The 27,213-nt window shown below is 34.4% G+C and overlaps 1 protein-coding gene and 1 pseudogene across 1 annotated transcript; both read right to left on the bottom strand.

Annotated features, from left to right (window-relative positions):
* Positions 1-321: 321 nt before the first annotated feature.
* LOC143548241 (phytyl ester synthase 2, chloroplastic-like) lies at positions 322-16,358 on the bottom strand (annotated as a pseudogene).
* A 5,399-nt stretch (positions 16,359-21,757) lies between these two features.
* LOC143548385 (uncharacterized protein At2g33490-like) lies at positions 21,758-25,916 on the bottom strand. Its single transcript, XM_077039571.1, has 10 exons — positions 25,723-25,916; positions 25,238-25,310; positions 24,681-24,755; positions 24,489-24,550; positions 24,331-24,399; positions 24,176-24,204; positions 23,882-24,089; positions 23,454-23,684; positions 23,267-23,320; positions 21,758-22,590 (listed from the first exon to the last, which is right to left on the bottom strand). Exons 1-10 carry the CDS (start codon positions 25,816-25,818, stop codon positions 21,835-21,837), a joined length of 1,653 nt encoding a protein of 550 aa, XP_076895686.1. The 5' UTR covers positions 25,819-25,916; the 3' UTR covers positions 21,758-21,834.
* Positions 25,917-27,213: the final 1,297 nt, after the last annotated feature.

Raw genomic sequence — 27,213 nt, 5'->3', positions numbered from 1 at the left:
AATTTGTTGTTGATGATCCGTAGGTAAAATCCTTATAACACTGGGATGGTATCACCCACAACCATTACATCGAAAGAGCATTACCGACGGAGTTTGGTCGGCATATCTGCGACCGAGAGTGAGATTTAGGACTAGGATTAAAGAGTGTGACGTAATAATAATAATACTTAAAAAATATATATAAATGTATGAATTAGTGGAAAAAAATTATGAGTATATATAAACAACGAATGGATTTTTGAGACACGATTCATATAGAGTTTAAATCATGTTATCAACGGATGGAGTGTCCGTCTGATTAAAGAGAACATACTAAGTAATTCAGTCGATATGGAAGGTTGGGACCTGAGCATCGAAGCCACCATGAGTGGCTTGATACATGAACCGCGCTATAATATTTCTGTAAGGATCCTCTTCTCTTTTACTTAGCAAGTAAGCAAGGCAGTTTTCAACCTCACACTTCACTTGAAAATACGCTTCTTCTGCGTTCTCCCTCTTTCTCAATTCATGTTTCCTCCCTATAAGCATTAACACAAAACTCTACTGTAAATATTATATGGCACAAAATATTGCAAAGAATATGTTGCTTGGGAGTTGGGATTTATCAGAATAATCTTTACCATAACTAAAAGATATGATTTGATTAGGTTTCCTTTGTAATTATTCTTATTGTACTGCTATAAACATTGTAATTATTCTTATTGTACTGCTATAAACATTCTATATGTGCAAATATACCTTCTGTTTTAAAGGGTTTTCCGAATAAGTAATAGTACCGCCCTGGAACTTTCGCTAGCATTGCTGGCACGTGTATGTCTTGATTTGCAAATTCTGCTTCAACGTCCGTTCTATCACCACATGCCTTTAATTCACAAACTAAAAAGTTCCATGTTACAAAAATAAATTAATAAAGCCCGCCTACACAGCATACCTAGGCTTCACAGAGTGGTTTGTTAACATATCCATGCAAGCCTTCATGAAAGGGATCTTAATTTGATCATCATAATCAACTACCAACTGATGAAGTAGAGACAACGATGGCAAAACATAATATATAAGCACATTTTAAGAAAGCAAGTAATTGCCCGACATAGAATAAGATGGTGTTTGACTCACTTGAGTAAAATCATCTTCGCCAACAGCACCAAAAGGTATTATTGTGGCTCCAAATGTAGCAGCCATTCTAATAAACTCAGGCTGCGTAGGCCAGAATAACTTGTACTCCTCACCCTGTGTAGATTAATACTTACTTGTGGTTAGACGACCTCTCAAATGATTTTATAAATAAAGTCATATAAAAAATATCATGAGGAAACTAAGATGGACTACTTTACATAATCAAGATTATGACTGTGGAAAGTCATGCAGGTAAATATATATATCATTAAGTCTTACCTTTCTATGAAGGCCTTCACGTACGCCCCCTGGATACAGGAGGACATGGGACTTCATTGAAAACAGTTGGTACATATTATATCCTGAGACAGGAACTGCACCCATAGCTCGTAAGAGATCATGTGTTGCCAAATCAGGGATTTTTACTTGCTTAAACTTCTTAAATAGCAGTGGGTGTGCTAATTGTCGCACATTAATGTTTAGCTCAATTAATAAGTGACAGATCATGGGAATTGCTTCAAATCCAAGCATATTGTGGTGGCCAACGAATAAGACGGGGCCGTCAATGGGAATTCCATCAAGACCCCTCACAATCTTCTCAGTTTCCAAAGTTGAGAGCAACACAGGAGAAGCAGCCACATCCATCCATCTGAAACAAGAAAAACAATAAGTCATATAGTTACCAGTAGAAAAGGATTTGCATAATCCATCTCTGGTTAGTTGTTATACAACTTATGGAATTCAATCATATTTTTTAATAGCCATGACATCCTGAGAACCTTTTACCTAAACACTCACGGGACCCATCAAAACCCTGTATCGCAGCTTGTGCTGAGCAAGTAATCTTCAAAAGGTTATTGTAGGAAAACAGTAAGCAAGATTAGAACAGTAAGCAAGACCCGTGCTACAGGGGAAACGTTCTTACCACAGCACCATCCCCTGACATTTTTTTCTTTTCTTTTCTTTTTTTTTTTTTCTGAATGGAACACACATGGAATTCAGCCATTATTTACCTTAAAGAGTTAACAAACTTTCTTCTTTCAAGAGGGCTCGGAGGCAAGAGGGTGGCACAATGATACAGGCAGGCTTCCTTATTGACTGTTACTAGATCAACATCTTCGTCCTGTTACATGTGCATAGTATTGTAAATAGTATTCTTTTGACTAAAATCTTGAAGTCTTGAAACAAAAATAATATAATTCATATAAGCATTAGAACCATCTACCAGGAACAGGGCTTGACCGCAATCAATAAATGTACGTATTTGACAATTTGGCAGAATTCGACAAAGCCTTTGTCCTTCTACTAGATTAGGCAATAGCTGATCCCTCCCACTATAGACATTAGAACCACATATTTACATGCAATTTTATCCCACAATATCAGATCATACCTACTAAAAAAATGGAGGAGAAACATATAGACTTATGAAAACACTAATGATACAAATTATCAATTGGGATAATTTTATTAAGGAAATCAATCTATTTCATTTCAAGAAATAGCAATTACGATACACGAACGCAACATGGTTCGCCTAGTATGTACTTGGAGTAAGTATAAAAAACCTTGTTTGATGTTACTTCTAGTTGCATCCTATATTCTCATATCTGCATAATCAAAATGGGACAAAATGGAAAGGGTTAGACGAGTGGGACCTAGAGAGTACCAGTGTCTGAGCTGAAACACTATGAAGGCGGGAGTTGGAGTACTCAGGGGCGGACCTAGCTCTTTAGCAGGGTAACCTCCGCTACCCCTCAACTTTTCGTTGATAGCGTAAAAAATTATTTTTTTGGGCAGGTTTCGTATTTCGTTACCCCTGAAAAAAAATATGACGTTACCCCTATTTGTTTAAAGTTCAACCAATTTAAAAATTTAAAAGTTCAACCAAAGAAAAGCCCAACCAAAGTTTAAAGCCCAAACTAATTAAAACCCATTAATCATTTTTCAAAAATAATACTCGTTCGGAAATTGGAAACTAGCCAGGCATCAAACAGCGTTGCACCAAACACCACCACTCGACACCATTTTGAGGTTGAAGTTTTTAATATGGTTTTGGATATGCAAATTTAAGAATATGAAAATAGATTCAGTAAGGTCTCAACTAGTTTGTTAGAAAATATGTCTGGTTTAAATCCTTGCAATTCATTTTCTAAGTTCTATATATCTTATATAGTGTCATTTTATGAGATGCGTCTAAATGATTTTAGTAATTAAGAAAGATGGTGTATTTCGAGTGATGATCTTACAACCTTTTATCACACTTTAAAGGAAGATAATAAATTTGTAAAATATGAGTGTAATGTGTGACATTGCTCGTGTAATGGTGGAATCGGGAAAACGCACCACGTTTCCTTTCATTTATCGAATATTGAAGCTAGCGTTGGTTTTACCAGTTGCAACCGCAACCATTGAAAGATGTTTTTCTAAATGAAGCTTATCAAGATGGATTTGTGCAACCGAATGGGTGATGAGTATTTGAACAGTGCTTAATTTGTGCGATCGAAAGAGAAACGCTTGATAAAGTAAAAGAAGAGGATGTGATGTCTCGTTTTCAAGCTTTCAAAAACCGAACAGGAGAAATTTGCACCATGTGTGTTTAACTTTATTTATTATCGTGTTTCTATACATCAAGGGCGGCTATGAGGCAGGGCCGGGTGGTCAACCGATACCGGCCCGACACCCCGATAGGCCTGAATTTTTATTTTTTAATTATAAATATATTAAAAAAATATGTATTTTTAATGTTTAAACCCAATTACACAACTAATTTAAGGGCCAAATTTTTTCGCCTCCGGCCTATGAAATTTCCGCGATTCTCGGCGAAGGGCCTTTTACATTGTGTGAAATACGGTAAAAAAAAATTTTGAACGTTACTCCTGAAATTGATGTCTAGATCCGCCACTGGGAGTACTCATACGCAGATTCTACCATCTTCAGCTTCCAAAGAATTGCCTCAACAATAAACACATTAATCAATGCCTGAGAATATTAACAATCAAATATACTGATAATTTCAGTGTTCAACTATCGCGTAAACTTGATAATCTAGCCACTTTGATAAATTTATACTCAAGATCATTGACTTGACAAACATGCTCGCAAACTATGAACAGTTAACATATGTGACTATTATCCCCTTGCTTAATATGTTTAATTAACTTCTAGATGGAAGAAAGCACATGTCTTATTGGGATACGCTGCCAAGTAATCTATCGCGAATGGAATAATTTATAACATAACTAAATTCTCACGGATATGTAGGAGGACCATGCTTCAACATCCTTGGATAGATCTATAATTGTTTGTTGAAAAAAACGTCCTTTCTGTGCAGTAGCCATCATCATTTTTGAAGGCACGCCTGTTCATATAGGATTTGTCAAATTTCATTTGATCATATTGTCTTATACTGTTAATGAAGAGAGATTACATTTTTATATAGGATATGTCCATTTATGAAAGTTATTTGTTTTGTAGTGTTAGAATGATAACAATCAAGTCATTTACGTACCAATATCATTTTGTAGATTTAAAAAAAAATACTGCATAAAGATATAACCTGTCATTAAGCTTAACAGATAAGGAACGCTAAGACGAAGCTGATTCGAAATCACTTTCAAAATGGGTATCAAAGGCTGCAACTGTGACTTGCTGAAACTTGTAGCTTCATAAAATAAATTGAGAATTTGGTATGGTAATTAACAAATTGCCACAATCCACAATAATAATAATAATAATAATAATTAAAATAGTGAATGTGATAAACAAGTTTATTACCAGGATTAGCCAAAACTAAAACAAGATTGATATCTAGGGTGTGGACGGCAACAGCTAGTGCAAGGCATGCACCCATGGATTCACCAACTAGATATATGCGTCAGTTAGGAAAACGATGACTCTCAGATCTAACTGTTCTTTCAACCAGCTTCACAAGATCTACTCCAAAAAGGCAGGAAAAGAGAATTTATGCAGCATATTGTTTATTTTGAAAAACATAATCTACATGTCACATTGTTTTGAAACTCCTACTTGGACCAGCTACACAGACAGAGGAAAACGGGGCCGAAAAGACCTCAACATATAAAAAAGAGCATATAATAACCGGGTTACAGTTGAAGTTACGTGGACCATAAGGTCTCAACAACACTATCATGTTGCAAACAACCATCCGTGGTTTGGTCTACCTTTCGGACCCACTTATTATAGAGCTTTCACGACAGTACTGATCGATTTCATGACAATACTATATTTGTATCAATTAAATGAATTTAGGGAAGAGAAAGTGACCTATAAAAGATGTTCCGTCCGTAGTAGGAATATGCAAGCACCATATGTCGAAAATTCTTCAAACCATTAAAAATAAAAAGCTAGGGAGTATTAGCAACAAACTTTTAAGCATTGCCATTTATTAATTTAATTAATGTCTTTCTACAAGTTCAAATCGAAGATCAATGACGAATTAGCAACCAAACTATTATAGTGATAAGACTTACTGTCCTAGCCCTTGATAATGCAACAGAAGTGCATGTCCATTACCATCAATTCCTAAAAAATATAATAATCACATTTCATCATATCATATTCTCTTTGAAAAATATCTATCAGTTACAAAAAATAATTATGAACCTCGGACCAGGTAAAGTGAGTAGGAGAGGTGCATTATTGTTGAAGCGGGATGCACATTCCATTGGCGAAAACCATCTCGGGGGTCCACCGTCCGATTTGGTTAGCAAATATGTGGATTGTTGGAAGTAGTCGTATAATGTAGCTTGAATTTGTTGGTGTTTGGATGACCTATGAGCTGGACGAAGGGGTTTCTTGGAGCAAATGTGGCACGGTTGACCGCCGCCAAGAGATAGAGAGGAGGCGGTGGCGGGAGGGTGGTGGACATGTGGAAAGCTTTTATTTTTTGAAGTAATATACATGAGAAGCCAAACACTAGTGCTTGAGTTTATATTTTGGTGAGAGTAATGACTAGCTTGATCGGTTAATTGATGGTAACTGATACCTGTATGTTTCACTATAATCTAAAATAAAAATGAATAAAAATATGAAATGACTTTTTACATTATTCTCTTTTTTATATATATTGCTATTTACCTTAACTAATTAATAATTTAAAAACCTTTTTTTTAATATTTTATTCTTAACTATACAATAGTTTACAACGAGATTTGAATACCACCTTAAATGAGGTAATAATCAAAATTACTTAACAATCATTTAATCAACGAAGGAGTGTGCGCTTGGTTGGTATTCCAAAATAGTTACGTTGAAAATTGATAAATTAAAGAACGTGTGAGCAATGCTATGTGAATAAGTGTGAAGGCTTACGATTCATCTAGCTTTGCGATTACCTACGATTATTATAGTTTATATAAAAAGAACATACAAAGAATGCCAAATGAATAGTGTGTGAGGGTTTACGGCATATCTAGCTTTGTGATAACTTGCTATTAACATTTTTCTAATGCGTGTGAATAGTACTGTGTGGAGTGTTTACAACTTATCTAGCTTGGTGATTACATACTGAGTTATGAATAAACATTTATCTAATGCACTTGAGTAGTGTGATGGTATACAAGATTTGTGGTTACCATTAACATTTATGTGTATTTCACCACTACTTGGTGAAAGGGGGTTGTTTCCCAAAACTGCCTGAATTACTCGGCCCGGCCAAGTAGTCGACCACGTTCACCCTTATCAAATGTCCATTTAAGGATCAAACTACTAAATTAACTTTCTAAACAAGTTTTAATACAAATCTGGGACTAATTAGAACTATGATTGTCCCCAATGGGACATCCTAGTAGTTAAGTGGTGTGTTATGTAAATTGCAACTAAAATATAGAGGGTTCAAATTCTACTTAGTGCAAGTTATGGTGTACTTAACCTGTAAATCTAGGATTTCCTGTTAGAAAGATAAATAGTACTATAATTTGGTAATCATCGAAATTATCAAACTCACCTTGAACGATAACATTAAGGTGCAGTCTGTTTTTTAAGAAGTAAAACGTCTGCTGGCTACGGATCATATCTGTAGACCTCTGTAGAAAAGGGGTAAACCAAAGGTTTGCGTTCTTTAATAAGAAGGTTACATGTTTTTTTAATTTCTGCAGACTGTTAAAATAAACTTAAATTTAAACAAAAAATTCGAAAGCTGTTAATTTCACTTACGGTCAACGTCAAAGTTCAGATGAGACGGCAGGCGATGGCAGAGAGCAGCGAGGACGAGAGGTAGTGAAGCAGGGTACCGTAGGTTATGCCTCAAGGTTGGATTTGTTGGTAATTTTCATCTTAAAAGGCCCGTCACGTGTAGGTGACCAGGCTTGACCTATTGGGGCTGTCGAATTCATTAATGTTATAATGGGTTTCTGAGGTTGCAATTTGGGTTTTATTATAGTTGGTAATTACTTCTTGGCCAAGTATGGATCATTCTATAAATACATAACCATGATTAGGGTTATTGCATTGAGAGAATGGATTATTGTAATTGAGTTTTGAGTTAATTTCTTGATTATAATAATACGAGAGATTTATCCTAAATAACGTGTGCTCGTTTATGTTTCGTTTGTCAATTCGTTCTTGACTTGGTATCAGAGCAAGGTTAAGCGCTCTTACGGTGAAATACGCGTTTGATCAAAGTCGTGCTCGACGCTGTGTGATTGAAGACCGGCAACCGTTCGTGCCTTGAATCAAATTATTTGTGAAAGAATTCTAGATTTTGCCAAAATTGGAATTCTCACAATTGGACCCCACCTCCACGATTAAATTACAAAAGGTAGTAAGACTATCTATTATGGTGGGGGGCATCGAAGCCCCTCCATAGTGCCACGTCAGCGTCACGTGGGCACTGGGGGCATCAAAGCCCCAAGGTATGATACCCCTCTATGGTGAGGGGGCTTCAAAACCCAACCTTTTTTCTTCTTTTTTTTTCATAAAACAAAAAAACCAACACAATAATATATAAAACAATAATAAAAAAATAAAAATAAAAAAACTAATTTAAATATGAAAACATATGAATAAAAACTAAAAAAATTACAGCTATTTTTAGTCGTCGTCCTCGCCGTCATGTTGCTTGTTACTCCAAAGATGTTCAACCAAATCCGATCGAAGGCTGAAATTCGTTTCCCTTTTTCGTGTTCTTAATAAATTAGCAAGTTTCTCATCTTCATTTAGTGTACAGATCGGCTCTGGCTCATCGTTGTACTCGCCTTGGCAATTGCTCTACCTGAGTCCTCCAATATCATATTATGCAAAATAATGCAAGTGTAAATTATGTTTCTTAACTTATCCATTTGTTGAAAACGAGCCGGTTGTCTAATGATAGACCAACGTTTCTTTAATACCCCGAATGCCCTTTCGATGTCTTTTCTGGCCGACTCGTGTTTTTTGTTGAAATACTGACGTTTATCGTCATTCGGGCGCGTAAAGCTAAGAACCAGCGTGGCCCACTCCGGATAAATACCATCGACTAGATAATATCCGTATTCGTAGTTGACATCGTTCGTGGAAAATGAGGTGTCTAATGAGACTCCGTCTAAGAGGCAGTCAAAAATAGGGAACGCATTAACCACAGCTAATCATTGTTTGCACCGGGCATCCCAAAAAACAATGTCATATCCAAAGATCAAATGATGCAGCCGCCTCAAGTATAATTGTTGGGCCATCATGATCACCCCGATGATATTGACCTTGCCAAGCAACTGGACAAGCTTCCCAAAGCCAGTGTGTGCAATCGAGGCTCCCAAGCATCCCGGGAAAACCGTGTCTTTGTTGATGCACCTCGTATATTTTTTGTACGTCACTTTGAGTCGGCTTCCTCAAATATTTTTTTATGATATAGTTGAGGAATACCTAAGTTTAACAAAGTTTATAAAATTCATATCAAAATGTTAAGGTTTTGAAATAAATGATTACAATAATAATACTCACATTCGTAGAATGTGTGAAGCGCCTCACGAGTCACTGTCTCCGACATCTGTAAATACTCTTTCATGGCGTCGCTCGCAGTCTCGTACGCTAGTTGACGAATTGCCGTCGTGCATTTTTGCATAGGAGAAAATCCCGATTAACCTCTTGTGTCAGCCCATTGTTGAAAGTGCATAATCACGTTCTAAATCACCAACTATTCATAAATATAGTTTACGACTCATCCGAAATCGGCGCCGAAATCGTTCCGAATCAAAAGTCGAGGCAAAAAATAATCTTTCATCAATCGATCATGAGCACCTACGCGATCCCGTTGAAGATGAGGTCGTCTTGTTCGTGGTTTTGAGCTTTTGGAATGCTGGACTAAGAGTTGGGAAGCCTCTCAAATAGCAATTAATTTCACTTTATCCTCTGAATCTGAAATAACGTCAATATCAAGGTAATAGTCGGGTGTCAAAGATGATTCGGAAGACATATTTATGGAGAAAGTTTTAAAAGTATAAAGAGGAGAATGAGTTATAGAGATTAGGTGAATGATATATATATATATATATATATATATAGGGGATGGATCATGCGAGAAGTGTGAGAAATCAATCTAAACCATTGATTAGCATTGGCTATGTGTAAGCAATGGATTAGATTGATTAAGGTAAACTAGTAATTATGAATATATCAATTTACCAAGAATTTAATGAATAAGGGTAGTTAGGTCTTTGATTTGTGGAGTGTTTAAAGTGAAACTTAAGTCATTAATATCATTTATTTGCTACTAGTAAGTGTGCCTGCGCGTTGCGGCGGGGACCCAATGGGGCTACAATCAGTATGAATTTGCTTTTCGGTGCGGGGGCAATGCAACGAGGATTCAATCAGTAATTGTTTTAACACACCGTGGAGGGGCGAGATGGCATTTAATCGGGCTTGATTAGACTCGTGGGCCATGTAAGTGAACAAATGTTTAATATAATCGAGCTCTAAATATTGGCGGTCTGTTTGGAATCTAGTATAGCTGTTTCAACCAGCCAGTGCGAATAGGTTTTTAAAAAATACTTAGTGTAGCGGTTCATGTTAAACCTCGGTCATGGTTTTAATAAGATATGGACCTTCTAAATGCCTACGACACACCTCACCTCATTCACCTAGATGCGTGCGTTGTGCCCTTTTAACAGAAGAGCTAGTATACTTATCCTTTTCAATTCATTTTCAACTTGTATTATTCTTGTTATTCAAATGTTTATAAATTAATGTAAAGTTTTTCTTACCCAAATACTCTTTATAGTTAAAACAATAGAGGCCTTATTTTTAAAATTACCGGTGCAATTTTCTTACCCAATTGTTACGACATCCCTTCATTATCACTTTCTGTCCTTAAAAAAGAGTACACAAAATAAAACCATAGCGAGAACTTGTATATACAGAAAAATTGTAGTACAATTGTTACACTATCTTCAAACAATAGCATAACAACATACAAAAAAAAACCAGCAAGCTAAATCTTTACATGCGATACTAACCTCAAACCAAACAGGATAAACGTTAAGCAATCTGTAATGTCAGCTTTTAATGCTGAGTCTTTAACGTCCTTGGTGTTTCTTCGGTTATACGATGCTAATATAGATGAAAATCAATAAACATATTAATAAAATTAGAGACCTAGGCTTGTACACGAACCAAATAACACGAACGCAGCATGTTCATGCTCATTTGTTTAAATTTAACCAAAAAAACCATCAAACACAAACAACTAACGAACAGTGTTTCTGGTTCATGTTCATTTATTAAGAAAATTAAGGGATTCATTTATTCTAGATAAAACTCTAAAATAGCGTTAATGCATAATGAAAATAGAAAAATATAAGAAATTAAAAGACAACAAACTTTATTCAAAAGCTATATTAGATAAAAAGTGAGAAAATTAGTTGAAATAAATTACCTTTTGCAACAGTTTTTGCAGCTACGCCCTGCTTGCGGTGCGCGCATATAATGTATATATGTGTGAACCCTCGGGTGGGCAAAAGTGAAAGTGCACTAATTTTGACGTTATTTTACTAATCTCGTGAAAATAACGTTAAAAGTGGCGGAAGGTTAATCAGGCATCATGTGGTGGCGTTGATAGCCGAAAGACAAGGGCACATGCACCAATCAGCCGGTGTCCCTGATGATTGAGTGCTATGTGCCTTATGTCCAAGGCTTGATGCAAAACTACTATCGAGCCGGAGGTCTCACCGGAAGCAGCCTCTCTATCCCTATGGGATAGAGGTAAGACTGTCTACATCTTACCCTCCTCAGACCCTACCATAGCATTGCTATTGGTGGGATATACTGAGTACGATGATGATGATGATGATGATGATGAACAGTTTTTGCAGCTCATTAGGCTTCTTGAAAAGCTTGTCTTTCTCTATGATGCTTCTTCACTGCATCATACATGAATTTTAGACATATCTGATTCTTCATTAAGCAGCAGCTTTTTGTAATACAATTGTTACACTATCTTTAAACAATAGCATAACAACAACGTACAAAAAAAACACAGCAAACTAAATCTTCACATTCGATACTAACCTCAAACCAAACAGGATAAGCGTTAAGCAATCTGTAATGTCAGCTTTTAATGCTGAGTCCTTAACGTCCTTGGCGTTTCTTCGGGTATACGATGCTAATATAGATGAAAATCAATAAACATATTAATAAAACTAGAGACCTAGGCTTGTACACGAACCAAATAACACGAACGCAGCATGTTCATGCTCGTTTGTTTAAATTTAACCAAATAAACCATCAAACACAAAAAACTAACAGTGTTTCTAGTTCATGTTCATTTGTTAAGAAAATTAAGGGATTCATTTATTCTTGATAAAACTCTAATATAGCGTTAATGTATAATGAAGATAGAAAAATATAAGAAAGAAATTAAAAGACAACAAACTTTATTCAAAAGCTATATTAGATCAAAAGTGACAAATTAGTTAAAATAAATTACCTTTTACAACAGTTTTTGCAGCTCATTGGGCTTCTAAAAGCTTGTCTTTCTCTATGAGGCTTCTTCACTGCATCATATATGAATTTTAGACATATCTGATTCTTCATTAAGCAGCAGCTTTTGATGCCCGTTGAGCTTCTTGGAGAGCCCATCTTTTAACTTTTGATGTCTTCTCATTTGACGGTTGCTTTGAGTTAGAGCAAAAAAAAACAAAGTAACCGATTTTTATGCACCCACATTACTTGTAAGCTTGTGTCACTGCTGCCTTGTGGGCGCCATCACAACCTATCTACCCGTGTTGCAGGGAAATTAACCAGAAGACGAGGAAAATGACCGAACTAAAGTGGATTGCCTCCCTTCCAGAATTTCTCATTTTCCATCGAGAGCAAACCTGTGAGTGAATTTTTAATAATAACATGAAAGAATTATGTAGAATTTACTTACTAACAAAATATTGATAAAGCCCAAATTATATGAGAAAGAAAAATAACAATCAAATACATCCTAGATATATATAATAAAACTAGTAGATGTGCCCGCGCGTTGCGGCGGGGACTCATTGAGGATTAGGTCGGTATGATTTAGGTTTGCGGCGGAGACGCGACATAAATTCGATAACATTGGTACGCATTGTGACGGTACCGTACTTTGCTATAGGTTAATGCAACATATGCTAGTGTAGGTCAAGTAAAAACAATGCTAATGCCAACACAAGGCGATTTGCAAGGCGAGCATACACTTGACTAAATTTTAATCACTAATAAATATTTTAAACAAATTTTAATGAAAGAAAAAGCAAAAAATTTAAATATTTATAATACACTGCATTCCATCATCATCAAAAATGTATAATTTGTAAATTACACACCAAATAGAAAACTGAACATAATAAAAAGATTACGGTCAAATGCTACTCCCAACTATAACCCATGACCACTTACCAGCACTTATGCCTGTTCATTGATAAATAAGATGTTACTAATCAGTAATAAATGACTGTTTACGATTCTTTGCGATTTTCCATTACTTGTATATATGTGAAGCAACTTTTAGAGATAATAGTTTGTCTACATCCAACCCTCCCCATACCCTACCAATAGCTTTGTTATGGGTGAGATTTTCACAAACAAGAAACTAGTCGCACAAAAAAGAAACAAATAGTATAACTGGATTCACATGAAATTTCTTTTCAAGTGTTCTTTAGCAATGACAACTTTATAGAGTTCAAAAAGAAAAGAAAAACAAAAGGCAAACAAGATGAACAAAAAACTAACTTAAATCAAAACTAAATAAACAATACAATAATATCTTTTGCCATTGCATAGTATACAAAATAAAAAGACTATTTAAGAGATCATAAGCAAGCAGTTAAAGAGACTTATAATATGTATATAAAACCCCATTAAAAGTTACTGGCTTTCAAGGGTCCTCTCATTCCATGAAATGAAATGTGTGTTCTAGAATCAACTAAACTACCTGATTTACCATTTCGATGTTTTTCAGAATGTTGGTCAACTGTTGACTTTTGCCTTAGTTGCAGGTCCTCAACATGCCACCACCACAAATATTCTCTATTTTTCCTTAGCCGTTTGTTGTGTCGTGTTATCTTTGAGCAGCTATCAAGATGGCAACCATGAAGTAAAACTATGTTTACCCTCTTCATATTATTTTGTAGTTGCATATGTGGTTATTACGTTAGCTAACAAAGCTTTGTATTCATTTGCATATCTTTAAAACATGACAGCACCCAAGGTTAGAAGAAAAGACAAATTGGGAAAAACATGTTAAAAGGTCTAAATTTGTGATTTGAAGTGTTTAATACAACTTACATCGTATAATGACTTAATGTGTTCACAGGAAAATCTTCTTGAGATTTGATTGATCTAAATAAGGGTTGCCAGCACGCCCTTGAGGATCCTTCTCTAGGTTAGTCTTTGCATCCGTCTCTGAACTTGGAACAATATATGAAAAGCCAAACATTAAGAAATATTATCACCAATTTGAATTATTTAAATACAAAACATTGACTTAAGAAACTTACTATTAGAATACCAGTGAACCTTTAATTGTCTCTGCAAGTAATGCTTAATATGACTCAATAGCTTCCTTTCTAAAAAAATTTGAACGCACCCGCTCAACTTGTTTTCTTGCTCTTTTCTCTTACGCAATACCCACTCCCTTTCCCTCCATGTCTCCCATGTTTATTTATAAAGAAAGCATTTATGATAACCTCAACAAACATGTTGATCACATATGGCTCTTCGAGCACTATAGACTGGTATTGGCTGCAACAGGAATATTGTTTCTACACACTTAACAGAAAAATATCATGTTGATAATCTAACAAGTGACAAATATTGGACTTTAGCAAACCTTAAAGGCTGCAACAGGAATATTGTTTCTACACACTTAACAGAAAAATATCATGTTAATAATCTAACAAGTGACAAATATTGGACTTTAGCAAACCTTAAAATGTGGATCAAACAAAACTTTAGGAAGTTCTTTCTCCCATTTGGAAAATTGAGCCACCCCACGCTCCTTGAGCATCTCCTGTATATTCCACAAGCAAAAAACTTAATATTGAAAATAGTTAGAAAAATGTTGGTTTTACAATAACGATAGTCAACAAAATAAGATACCCCAAATTGAATAGCATGATCCTCTTTGGTTGGTCAAGTGTCTATATCTTCTAAATTTGAATAGCTGTTATATATATTTCTATCACCATTATCATTTTTAACATTTTATTTTCCATTCTTACTATGTGGGCCCTTCTCTACTTGATCAACTGGTGCAGAACCATTTAGATCAGAATACCATTATAAGAAATATTACCATCACTTCTTTCTATGTGCATACCTTTTCAAGTAACCAAATGATTTTGAACCTGAAAAAAAAAGTAAAATATTGAAATCAATTACACAAAACCATGTTATTGGACTCAAACTGAGCAAATAATCCACTAAAATGCACATCAAGTCATATTTTCTAAGTAGAATAACATGGCCCGGTGGCTCAGCCTAATGCTAATTTTAGCTTCGACCATAAACAATGAATAATCTAAAATAATTAATCTAAACATATCACAATTAAACGCATAACTTAAAACTATTTAAAAGCATCATAAATACTTAACTTAAGCTAAACGTAGTTGACAAATAGCTTGAAGTTTATAGATTGAGGCCCACTATTACAATATATACCAAATTTAAATTGAAGCTGGTCAATTAATGTTTCTAAGCTTTTTAACTGAGGTAATAGAATGGGAAAAAAAAACTTCAAGATTAATGCCAACAAGGGTGGTAAAAAGAATGGAAAAAAAGTCAATGGTGGTAAAAAAAACTGCTATAAGGTAACAGAATGGAAACAAAAAGTCAAAAATGGTGGTAAAAAGAGAAAAAGTCAGGTTATGTTATTTAAAAAAACAAAATTACCGTCCTGGCATCCCGGGACGGGGTAAGATGTGCGCATATCCTTGCATAAGCTTATCTCGTGGAAACCGCCTATGACCCTGAAACAAAACTAAATAATTACATTTTAAGCTACCATATAATTAAAACTTAAAAGATAAACGTTGACCCAAAATCCAATATTAGAGACGGGGTAAGATGTGCACATATCCTTGCATAAGCTTATCTCGTGGAAAACGCCTATGACCCTGAAACAAAACTAAATACTTACCTTTTAAGCTACCATGTAACTTAAAAGATAACCATTGACCCAAAATCCAAGATTAGAAATGTAACCATGGGAGCATTGAGCGCATTTAGGAATGACAGTCTGTTGAGCACCATGGATCTCGAGCATGCATTGCCTTCAACTAATACATGAAAATTCATCAAATTTTTCCACAAATTGAGTTATCTACTATATGTGTTTGGCCCATTAAAGATGTAATAATATAACCTGAAAAAACTCACGGGTTTTTTACGAATTCCAACTTGTGACCATGTGATCATCTCTAAAGCTTCCTCCATGGTTCCATAACCTCCTGAAAAACCATCAATAGTTGAATACTCCTTTTATGTTCAAAAATCATAAAATTTGAACAAAATTATAAAAATACCAGGAAGTGCAATAAACATCAATAGTTGAATACTACTTTTTTTTCAAAAATCATATAATTTGAACAAAATTATAAAAATACCAGGAGGTGCAATAAACGCATCAGCTTCTCGTGCCTTGCCAGCTTTCCTTTTGTGCATATTTGCCACTACATGGATACTAATATTCACAAAAAATGACCAAATTAAAAACCAACAGTCATCAGTTTGAAATCATAAAAATGCTTACCTGAACCGTTATCAAATGATTTTGACATGAATATATGTTATCACAATACATTTTCATCCGGATTGAGACAACGAAATCAATCGAAAACAGAATTATTTGTTGAGATTGGGGAATTAAGAAGCAGATAATCGATTAGGGCTGGAGGTTGTTGCAAACAACTACCATGGAGAAGCGGGGATTTAATCAGGATGAGCTGAGGATTCATTGGATCTTCAACTGCCCAATAGAATATACAATGATGTTACAGTTGAAACCCATCATTAATTAGGGTAGGCGAGAAGACGATTAAACGTAGAGGGAGGACTAATTGATTGAACGGGAAGCCGGAGATTGGAGAGTTGCTCGAGAGATTAATGAGGTATTTAATTTATCAGCGTCTTATAGAGAGAGATAATAGGAATTTGAAAGGTTGCATATATGTAATATAGATAATATAGATATAGATTAGGGGTGCGCGTAAAATCGAAATAACCAATCAGCAACTGAAGTAACAGAAAAAAACTAAACCGAAGTAACTAATAAATGGTGTAGCCCAAATGGCTTATAATCAATTAATTATTTAATAAACATAAAATGAGGCCAAAATTAACTATTTCCGGTCTTTTCTTCAACCAAAAAGTTACAATCCCAGTTGACAAAACAGGAAAAAACCACAACTGAACTGACCTCATTGTGGAATCCGAAAATAGTAAACTGAAAAAATCAAAATCGAACGGTTTTCAAAATCCAAACGATTGAACTTTTGGTTTCTAATTATGTTTTAAGCCCGAGATTGATCCAAACACACACGTGCACATCCCTAAATAAAATTAATAGTGGGATAATAAGTTTTAACAACTTTGGAGAATATATTTACCTTGGCATCATAAGAATGAGTTTATTTGTCAAATGTTGTGCTCATTTACATAACCTGGCTTTGAAGTAAAATGATATCATTTTATCTATAAAGAACAGTGAAATAACCTACTTGTGTGGTATGTACAAGACCATGAGCATTTGTTAAAAGCTTTCCGTCACCAATCATGAAAGCACTGCATCAACAATGAAAAACAATTGTTTTGATTACTCGGATATGTAGTTATTTTTACATGCATTGAAAGAAATGATATGCATGCATTCCTGTACTTTGCATAACGTCTTTGCTTTTCCTAAGTGACAGCATAAGCGTGTGCGGTATGAGTTCAATAAACCTACAGAAAATAAATAAAGGTATAATCTTTACACTCAATTTAACCCATTTAACTCATTTAAATAAAGGTATAATCTTTACACTTGATCTAACTCCAAATCATCAAAAGGTTCATGAAATTAACCTGAGAAGCGCGTCTTATGATTTTTAGCTTTAAAGTTCCAAATCAAGTTTTATCTAACAGCCTGTGCATTATCAAGAAAGATGTAACCGAAGGGTGTTTAATTTCATATCTTGTGAACAATCATATAAGCATTTACTTTAAATGAGTCATCTCAAGTTATGGTTTGACTTTTGATGGCTCAAACCGTTAGAATTAAAAAAATATTTTAAAAAAAACGAAAAACTGTTCTAACCAGAGGCAGCTAAAAAAATGCTAACCGAATATTAAGAGATTTTCCTTTGAACTATCGGGTAATTAAATTCACCACCCAAATGACCAAATTGCCGTTATTGTAGAAACCATATTTTTTACTGCAACACATGGTAAGTAAGGCCTGATGTAAAACTGACCTGGTAATATTGCACCTCCAAGACCCGCGGTCGACCCGTAAAAGTCAGAGATGTCAAAAAAATGAATACAATGTCTCTTATTCTTTGTGTATTCTAGTGAAATTTAGTGTATGGCATTCATGCTTTTTCGGAACTAACTACCAAGTTTCTTTGCAATATATTATAGAAAATTCAAACTGTCGTTAAAAACAATAAAATGACAACTATTCTCTGTTGTGTCAACATCTCACGTATACATTGCTATAGCGTCAATATTCCATGGATTTTAATTATGTATAAATATTTCACCCAGTACTATGAAGCAAAAATAGAAAAATTAAGTTAAAAATACCTGAGAGTCAGATTGTATGAACCCAATACCTTTAGCTTCCTGGATAAATATAATGATGACCTAGTGCTACCAACAACAAAAATGATCATAATCCAATTTAGGGAAAATAATTATCAATTTAGTAGTTAGAGATTAAGAATCGTACCTTTGGGTTTGGATTGAGCAGACAACATGTGATTTCTGGCTTTCTGGTTGGAGGGCTAATTAAGAGACAATAGAAGAAATCGATTGAAGATAAGCATCCAACAGTTACGAAACAGCTACCTGAAATCGCCGGTATGGAGGTTATGACGATTATACAGGATGCTCCTTATTCATGGGGAGATAAAAGATAAATAAGAATTTTAAAAATTGGTTTTATGTTACTTTTCATGAACCGCGTAAGTTTGATGTGTGTACTTATTTTAAAATGTTGGTTTTCATGTACAACATATATAAATAATTTCATGTTTTAATTGGGTAACTTATTGCAAATAAATAAGAAAAATAAAAATAAATTGTTATTTGAAATCTCCTACAACATTTACTAGTTACCATATACACAAATTTGTGTAGATTACACTATACCTTTCTATATAAATTAAAGATAAAATTAAAAGAAAAATTATGATTGGTTATATGACTTCTCACACTTCTCTCCCTAAAAACACTTCTGAAATAAACATAATCTTATATATATATATAGGGTAAGGATCCTAAGAGAACCATTGGCAAATTGAGAACTTTGAGAATCATTTTGGAACACAAAAAAAAGCCTCTAAAAAAATTATAAAACAAAAAAAAACAAAAATTTTAAAAATGTAAACCAAAATTCTTATATTTCATTGCGGTTTAATAAAAAAACGATTTTTTTTCTTTTAATTCGTATTATACCTATACACATATGTATACTTTCATTTAATCTCTAGTTACATAACATAACATATGTACATTATCATTTACCTTAAATTATACATATGTGTATAGAAAAAACATGTGTGTACATATTATACATATATGTATAATAAAAAAAAACTGATTTTTTTTTCTTTTTAATTCGTATTATACCTATACATATATGTATACTTTCATTTAATCTCTAGTTACGTAATGTACACATATGTACATTATCATTTACCTTAAATTATGCATATGTGTATAGGAAAAAAACATGTGTGTACATATTATACATATATGTATAATTTAGCTAAACCGAGAAATTTTTTTTTTTACGTTTTTTTTTTTAGAAACCAGGATGATAAATAAAAACTTTGGTTTTTTTACTTTTTTTATTTTTGTGTTTTTTTTTTTGTTTTATGATTTTTTTTTATTTTTGGGTTTTTTTGTGGTCCAAAATTATTCTCATAGTTCTCAATTTTCAAAAAGTTTTCACATGATCCTGATCCTATATATATATATATATATATATATGTATGTATGTATGTATGTATGTATGGGGTTATGTTAGAATAAAAACTCACTTGAGTTGTGAAAACTCTAGAAACTCATTCTCAACCACATATTTTTAATTAAAGATTAAATCTTGTGGTCTATAATTAAAGTTAATAAAAAATGTAAAAGTTTATTTACATTTTCTCTCTCCTGAAAACATATATAAAAGTTACTAAAAAATGTAAAAAAAATAGCAAAACATTTTTTTTATGTTTTCGATGTTTTGTATTAAATGTAACAATATATATTACATGTAACAAAAAAAAAATGATGTTACATAGGGTTTTCACGGGTTTTCTCAACTTAAGAGGGTTTTCAAACTATACTTCTCCTGTATGTATGTATGTATGATATATGATTTAAATTTGAATTTTTTTTAATAAAACGGTAATAAATCCGCAGGGGGGAGGCACCCAACCCTTCTTCGCGCCGGCCTTCCAGAAGGCGCGCCCCCCGACGGTTTTCCCCCCTCCATCGCGCCCTTTTTCCTCTCCTGGGCGCCTCATAACAACAAACTAACTGTTGCTTGGAGAAAAAGTCAAAGCTCCTATATATTTCTTTTAGCGCAGATGATACGAAGCGGTGGGAGCGGGAAATCGAATGCGTTCTTATAAGCATATTAATACAATAACTTAAAAAAGAACTTACATGCACGCCGGTTTACTTTTTTAATTCGCATATTCTTGTGTACGCTTAATTGTGAAATTATTATCAATTCGAATGTTTTGGACTTTTGGGTGTATAACCAACTCTCCTTATGTTCACTTTAATGTTTTCATTTAATGTTTATCATACGAGGTTTCATTGTACCAAATCCACACCAGATACTGGTAAGAGGTTTGTTGAAGTTAACTGTGATCATGCTTGCCATGTTTCACATAGAGATTAGTTAGTACTGAAACTTATACTGTTGTAATTATAAATGTATATTTGGAACTTTAGTTGTATTTTCTAGGATGTTAAACTAGTTTCTCTTAATTACAATTAGACTTTAAGTCAAAATATTAAAAAAAACACATGCAACATGGCCTTGTTTTTTCAAAACTAGGGACAGGCATATAACTAAGACATAGACATGTTTGGTTCGACTACTTTTGTTTTGCTTACTTCGACCCTCTTCTCGACAATGGCGTATACTACTTCATACACAACACAAATAAACGACTGTCTTAACTTGAGCATCTTATGCGCGCTCCTCATTTATTTGTTCATCAATATAGGAGAGCAAACAAAGACGGGTTATGCAACATGTGTTCTTGATTAAACACTCCACGCCCATTTAAACAGTCCATCAAAATGACTCAAGAACATAATATGAAAGAAAATATAACTTTTAGCTCAAACGCATTGACTTTTAACCTAATGTTGACTTCATAAAACCTCTTTGGAGGGGTCACTAGTACTTTGACAAAAAGAAACAAAGTTATTAAAAAGAAAAAAGAAAAACTACATAGTTTTGAGATTGCTCTATATATATACCTAAGGTTGTATGCAAACATACAACATTTCAAAAGTCTTCATTACCGTAAGGGCATCAAACTCTCGCATCATAAACATAAGCGCACCCAACTTCATCATATCAGCTTCAACCTGCACCCAACTTACCTCAATTCAATATAATTATATTTAAGTTAAAATCATGCAACTTCAAGTATCCAACTAGGGCTGTTCAAACAGCTCACGGCTCGCTCAAACGTCACTCGAAAACTTTTTTAAAAAAATTACTTCTTTTATCTTTTATATATCGATATTAAATTTTTAAAAAAAAAAAAAAAAGTTAACAAGCTACGAGCTGGCTCGAGCTTTTTACATGCAGAGCTTGAGCTCAATTTAAATTGCGTGGTAATGAAGAGCCGGCTGAATTAAGTTAGAGTTCGAACTCGAACCCAACTTTGCTAGGCTCGTTTACAGCCCTACCTTCAACTCTTACATAACATGTCATATAGGAAAGTGAACTACCTATAAGAGGCCCGGGCAAGAGGCTACTTCTAAAACAGTTACGGCAAAACAAAATCTGAAAGCGGGAGAAGCGTTTTCTCATCACGTCCCACTGTTAGTTGGGTTGAATTTCACAACCGAAGGTGGAAGCGGGAGAGGCGATGCACAAGTTGATGTCAACATAGCCCGTTTATTAGGTGGGGAAATTTCTTGATTTTTTGAAAGTAGCGGTGCTGAATGTCGGTTCAAACCACCCGATATAGCAACGGGTTTAGAAGGTGGTCTAGGAAGCTCATGAAGCTCACTTATTTTAGGAGAGGTATTACTTGGCAAATTGGGCTTCGAAATTGAGGTTCGAGAAGGAAGCTCGGTTGAAGTAATGGGCCCGCTACTATTAGATGCCTTTTTGAAAGAAAATTGCTTGCTCGGTGGTAACGGGCCCGAGTAAGATTGTCGCCTGTCTGCTTTACTAGCATCAGTTTTGTAATAATTATCTTGTGACAATGAAAATCTTGCTGTGGATGTAACGGGAGCAGGTAATTGGAGTGATGGGGTAACAATGTTAGCGGTATTAATTGTTGACTGGGTTTTTGAGGTCAAAGGAGCAGTCGATGTGCTATCGTGATGTAGATTTGGAAACGGGTTGACATGAGAAATAGATGGAGCAGCTTTTGAAATTGGATTTCGGGTGTCTACAATGGGTGGGGGTAGGGTGTACGAGTAAGGTATTGGGCCGGGTTGGGCTTCTTTAAGCTTTTCAGATGTGTAAATTTTGTCCGGGAATAATGGGGCCGAATAGCTGCTAACTCTAGTTTGCCTACCGAAAAGATGCTCTGTTTTATGACGGTTCTGATTTATCTGCAAAAAAAAATGGTTCGGGTTAATCCAAACTGACTCATCCCAAAAATCACCTGTTTGACCCATCACCCAAAAAGCCAGTTTTGATCTGTAACACAACAAGCCTGTTTCGACCCATCACCCAGCAAGTTGTTTTGGCATGTCACCCAACAAGCCTGCTTTAGCCCGCTTTGACACGTCACCCAACAGGTCCATTTTGATCCAACCCAACAAGCCCATTTTAACCCATCCCAACAAGCCCGTTTTGACCTGTCACCCAAAAAGCGTGTTTTGACCCGTCAAGCCCAATAAGCTTGTTTCAACCTGTCACCCACCAAGCCTGTTTTGACCCATCACCCAACAAGCTTGTTTTGACTGTCAACCATAAACCACCCATTGTAAGCCGTCACTTAAAAAGCCTTTTGACCTGTCAAGCCCATTTTGATCCATTACCCGCCAAACCCGTTTTGGCCCACCACCCAACAAACCCGTTTTGACTCATCACCCAACAAAGTCGTTTAGGCCCGTCACCCAACAAACTTAATTTTAAGCCTACCCAACAAGCTTTTAAGCCTGTTTTTGACCCGTCACCCAACAAGCCCGTTTGACACCTCTACATATAAATAACAAAAATGAACCATTTTCAAGAACCAAATGCTTCAATGAGAACAATATTGGAAGTCTGTAATCATGTTACCTCTAAATCTTCTAAAGTTGAAGCTTGAACAAATGGGACATCTACCTGGTCCACCTTAAAAACAAAACATATTAAAAGTAAAAATTACTGAATTACCCATCCAAAGGTTGTAAACAATTTGGCTATTTCACAAGCAAAGATAGTTGCATGTTTGGCAAATATTAACTTCAAGAATGTACTATGTTACCTCCATTGGATTTGGTAAGGTGCCATCATCAACTCCTTGTTTCTTTTGTTTATAATCAAAACTCAAATCTCCATCATTAGGAACTTCATGACCACTCATAGGTTCACCTTCCTGGGACCCGCTATCATACAATCCGCTGAGTTGGCAATCAATCCGATGCTTTTCTGCAACATTTCTTATAAAAGGTTCAACTGCTTCAACCGCTTTAAGCCCCTTGCGAAAGAAATTCAACTGTTTTCAAGTATTAGAAAGAAAGCATAATCATTTTTTTTTGGTTCCAAACAAATGAACTAGAAATGAGCATAAGCCCGGCCTGTTCACATTGTTAGCCCAGGTTTGAGACTAATCAAGGGCATGGGCCTAGGCCTATTTCTTCAAAGGATCAAAATATTGGCAAATAGATTTAAGTAGAAGAAAAAAAATGTGACCTGTGCGGTATGATGGCGAGCAGCTTGTGTTAAAAGACTGCGCCATTGTCCTTCTTTAAGTGATTTTGCCCGAAATATACATAGTCTCGCCGCATCTTCATATTCATCTTGAGCTTCTTGCAGTTTTTGTGCAATTGAGCTTTCAAGTTTACCACTTTTCAGTTTTCCCTTCTCTCTATGTTGAGCCACCATGTGATCATACACCTCCCTGCGTATTAATAATCACACTCATATTTAATTAATAAATAGTTTACTTTAATGGTGTAGCATACAATAAAATAAAACACAGTTTACCTCTTTTCAGAACATTGAATAATCATCTCCTGCAACAGTAGCAGAGGAAGCATTATAAGTGTTCATAATAGATACAAAAGTATTTATATATAGGTAAAGATTATGTAATATTATAATTAACTAATTAAGCAATATTTTTAAACAGAAATGCATACCTCCACTTTAACTAACTCGCTAAGGAGAGACTCTGCTGGATTGGTGATTGTCACGACTACAAAAGAACGCTGGCAATTGACAAGAATAAGTCAGAAAGACAACCAAAAAAACACAAATAAAAATAAAAACAAAAAAGTGAATAAAAGAAAGCACGCACATAAGTATCGGCAATTTTCTCAAGTTCCAATTGCGAATTCCCCAGCATTGATAGCACGGTTCCTGCACGAAATGAAAATATTAAAAAGGTGATGCTGAAACAATGTGAGTTACCATTTATGCATAACAAGAAATAGAAAAAAAAAGGAAGATTAAATAATTCTTATTAATTATAAGGTTATTAGTTTATTACCACTTTCAGCATCACAGGTAGCAGCAGCTTTCCCCAGCAAACAGTTTCCCATTTCATTTAGCGCCTCCGAAAATTCTGAGAAACAAGTTATATTTTAGTTATATATTTAGATATTTTTATTTTAAAAAAAAGAAATAAGTTACTGATAGCTATTCGTGTAGACCTAACTTTATGAAATATTATTCTACAACATGATATACGCAATTGTATGTATTGAGTCAATAGTGACGGTTGGCGATTTTACCCCCACCCCGCGCGGGAAGTTACGCCTATTCTCAGCTTAGGGTTAGCTCTCGTGACGTCACTTGTCACTTATAAGAAATTCAAATTCTAGATCATGGACTCGCTTTCTTGCAACTCATTACGATCTCATTAACACACGCAATCCAAGTATTAATCACAAATTAAATCTTAACACCATACCTTCCTAACACACTGTTACCAAAAGCGTTCAAATTGGCATTCAAATCAAATATCAATCAACAAGTTATCACATTATACAGTCAATGATGCATGGTGACCTATTTCATTTCATCAAACCTACGCAAAACACTTACCATACACACTATTTGCGGTTGCAGCAGCTGCGGCTAATAACCCGTCATAGCAGTTTCTCATATCTTGCATATCCTGTAAAAGAAAAACAAAACACAGGATTTAAAAATAAACATGTTTCTTTATTAAAAAAACGACTTTTTAATCAATGGATATAAAAAACATGTTTCTTAAATAAAAAAAATAAAAAATATAGAGTTTCCACCTTCCGGTCATCAATGGCAACTTAATAATTCATTTAATCATTTGCAACATCCAATCTCAAAGCAATTGACCTTTAATTATCCAAATTCCTTCAACTTTCTAATGATTCTTCTTATATAATTCTTACCTTTAGCATATAATTATTTAAAATTAAGCATATAATACAGTGCAAACCCTAACTCCATCAATTCACACTTAAAATTCGAAATTAATTGAAAGACACACACACACAATCCGAAGCAAAATTAACACATAAAACATAATATAGAACAAAAAACCGTACCTTGGAAGCCTGATCAAGCTCATCTAAACGTGCAGAAGACTGATGATATCTCTGCATCGACAATTTACGCCCAATTTTCCCAAATGATGACTTCATTGTGTGATAAGAAACGAAATCGAAGGATACCCAGATGCAATTGGATCGGAATGGATCGAACCCAGATAGGGATTTGTGTGAATTGCGAAAACGATCGGTGAGTAAGGGTTTGGGTTTGTGTTTGTATGCTCGAGTGAGAAGGAAGCAAAGTTTTAGAGAATAGTTTTGGTAAAGAAAGTCGACATGAATAAATAAAGGGTTTTGTGGGTTGAAGTTTGACCAAATATTAATATTAATAATATTTCAACTTGGACAATTAATTGGTTAGCCGATTCTCATATCTCCTATCAATCACTCATCCAGATACATTTGATTTTGACTAATATAAATATAATTCACAAATGTTTCTTTTACCAGTTTCGTCCCATGTGACTTAATTGGCTTTTCATAATTCATAATGAATTTTTTTTGGTTATTTTATATAAGATGAGTTCAATTGTGTCTAATATAAAAATTCGTGATGATGTGGAGGAAACTGGTGAGAATAGTTGCACTGTAGAATGTAGCAGACAGTTACACGTACAAGGGCAATCATAGAAATGGTTTGTGAGAAGAAAATGGCTGAGTTCATACGAGAGGAAAGAGGAGAAAGAATGAGAGACAACTGATTGCCTGATGTGAAGACCAATCAGAGAGAGAGCGGGAAAAAGCATTGCTGGCATTGAATATAGTTTTAAGAAGAGTATTAATTGCGGTTTGGTTCGCACAATATAAGGTTTCGAACATCGTGTGAAAATCCGTATTGCGTTTAGTTTGTGAAGTTTCCGAAAGCTCAACAGTTGATAACTTCGGCATAAATACTTTCTAATTACTATACTAATAAACAAAAATAATGATAATTGGTTGTCTTAACCACATTTAATCCTGGCATAAAATTCCCTCATAATCTTCTAATCTCTTTTCTCTTTAATCCATGCTATCCATAGGTTATGGGTGAAAAATGATTTGACCCATGAATTACAACATTTTCAATATATTTCAAAATGATAATTTACAATAATATAATATCTAAAATACAATAATGTTTCATCTATATCTTATCTTACTTTTCAGTAAAGAATTAACCAATTTTTAACAATAAGACTAGTAAATTCAGTTTGAATCATACAAGGCTTCTCACTTCATATATATAAAGTTTTTATTAATTATGTTATTTAACTTAAAATTTCAATCAATGTGATTATTTAATTTAATTTATAAACATAACCATTCTAAAAAAAACTTGTAAACATTAAAACCATGATTCAAGTGGGTTTTCATTTTAACCTTACCCTATATATATATATATATAAATTCAAAATGTTTGTTTTTCAGAAATGTCAGTTTTATTTTTCTAATTTCATAAATATTTATGACATAATCAATTTCAACAAAAGAGATCTATCTATACTAATA

The sequence above is a fragment of the Bidens hawaiensis genome, unplaced genomic scaffold (assembly GCF_021521415.1).
Source record: "Bidens hawaiensis isolate Kalapana, Puna unplaced genomic scaffold, B.hawaiensis_p1.1 tig00000935_1, whole genome shotgun sequence".
In the NCBI taxonomy this organism is placed as follows: Eukaryota; Viridiplantae; Streptophyta; class Magnoliopsida; order Asterales; family Asteraceae; genus Bidens; species Bidens hawaiensis.
Note: the sequence above shows the minus strand (reverse complement) of the source record. Positions and strands in the feature narration are given on the sequence as shown.

What these genes read in the sequence shown, in the direction of transcription:
- LOC143548385 (XM_077039571.1), bottom strand. Translation starts at nt 25,818, where the DNA reads ATGAAGTCATCATTTGGGAAAATTGGGCGTAAATTGTCGATGCAGAGA. An exon ending in AGAAAATTGCCGATACTTAT is followed by an intron (nt 24,400 to 24,488) that starts GTGCGTGCTTTC and finishes GTCAATTGCCAG; the next exon opens with CGTTCTTTTGTAGTCGTGAC. An exon ending in ATTCAATGTTCTGAAAAGAG is followed by an intron (nt 24,090 to 24,175) that starts GTAAACTGTGTT and finishes ATTAATACGCAG; the next exon opens with GGAGGTGTATGATCACATGG.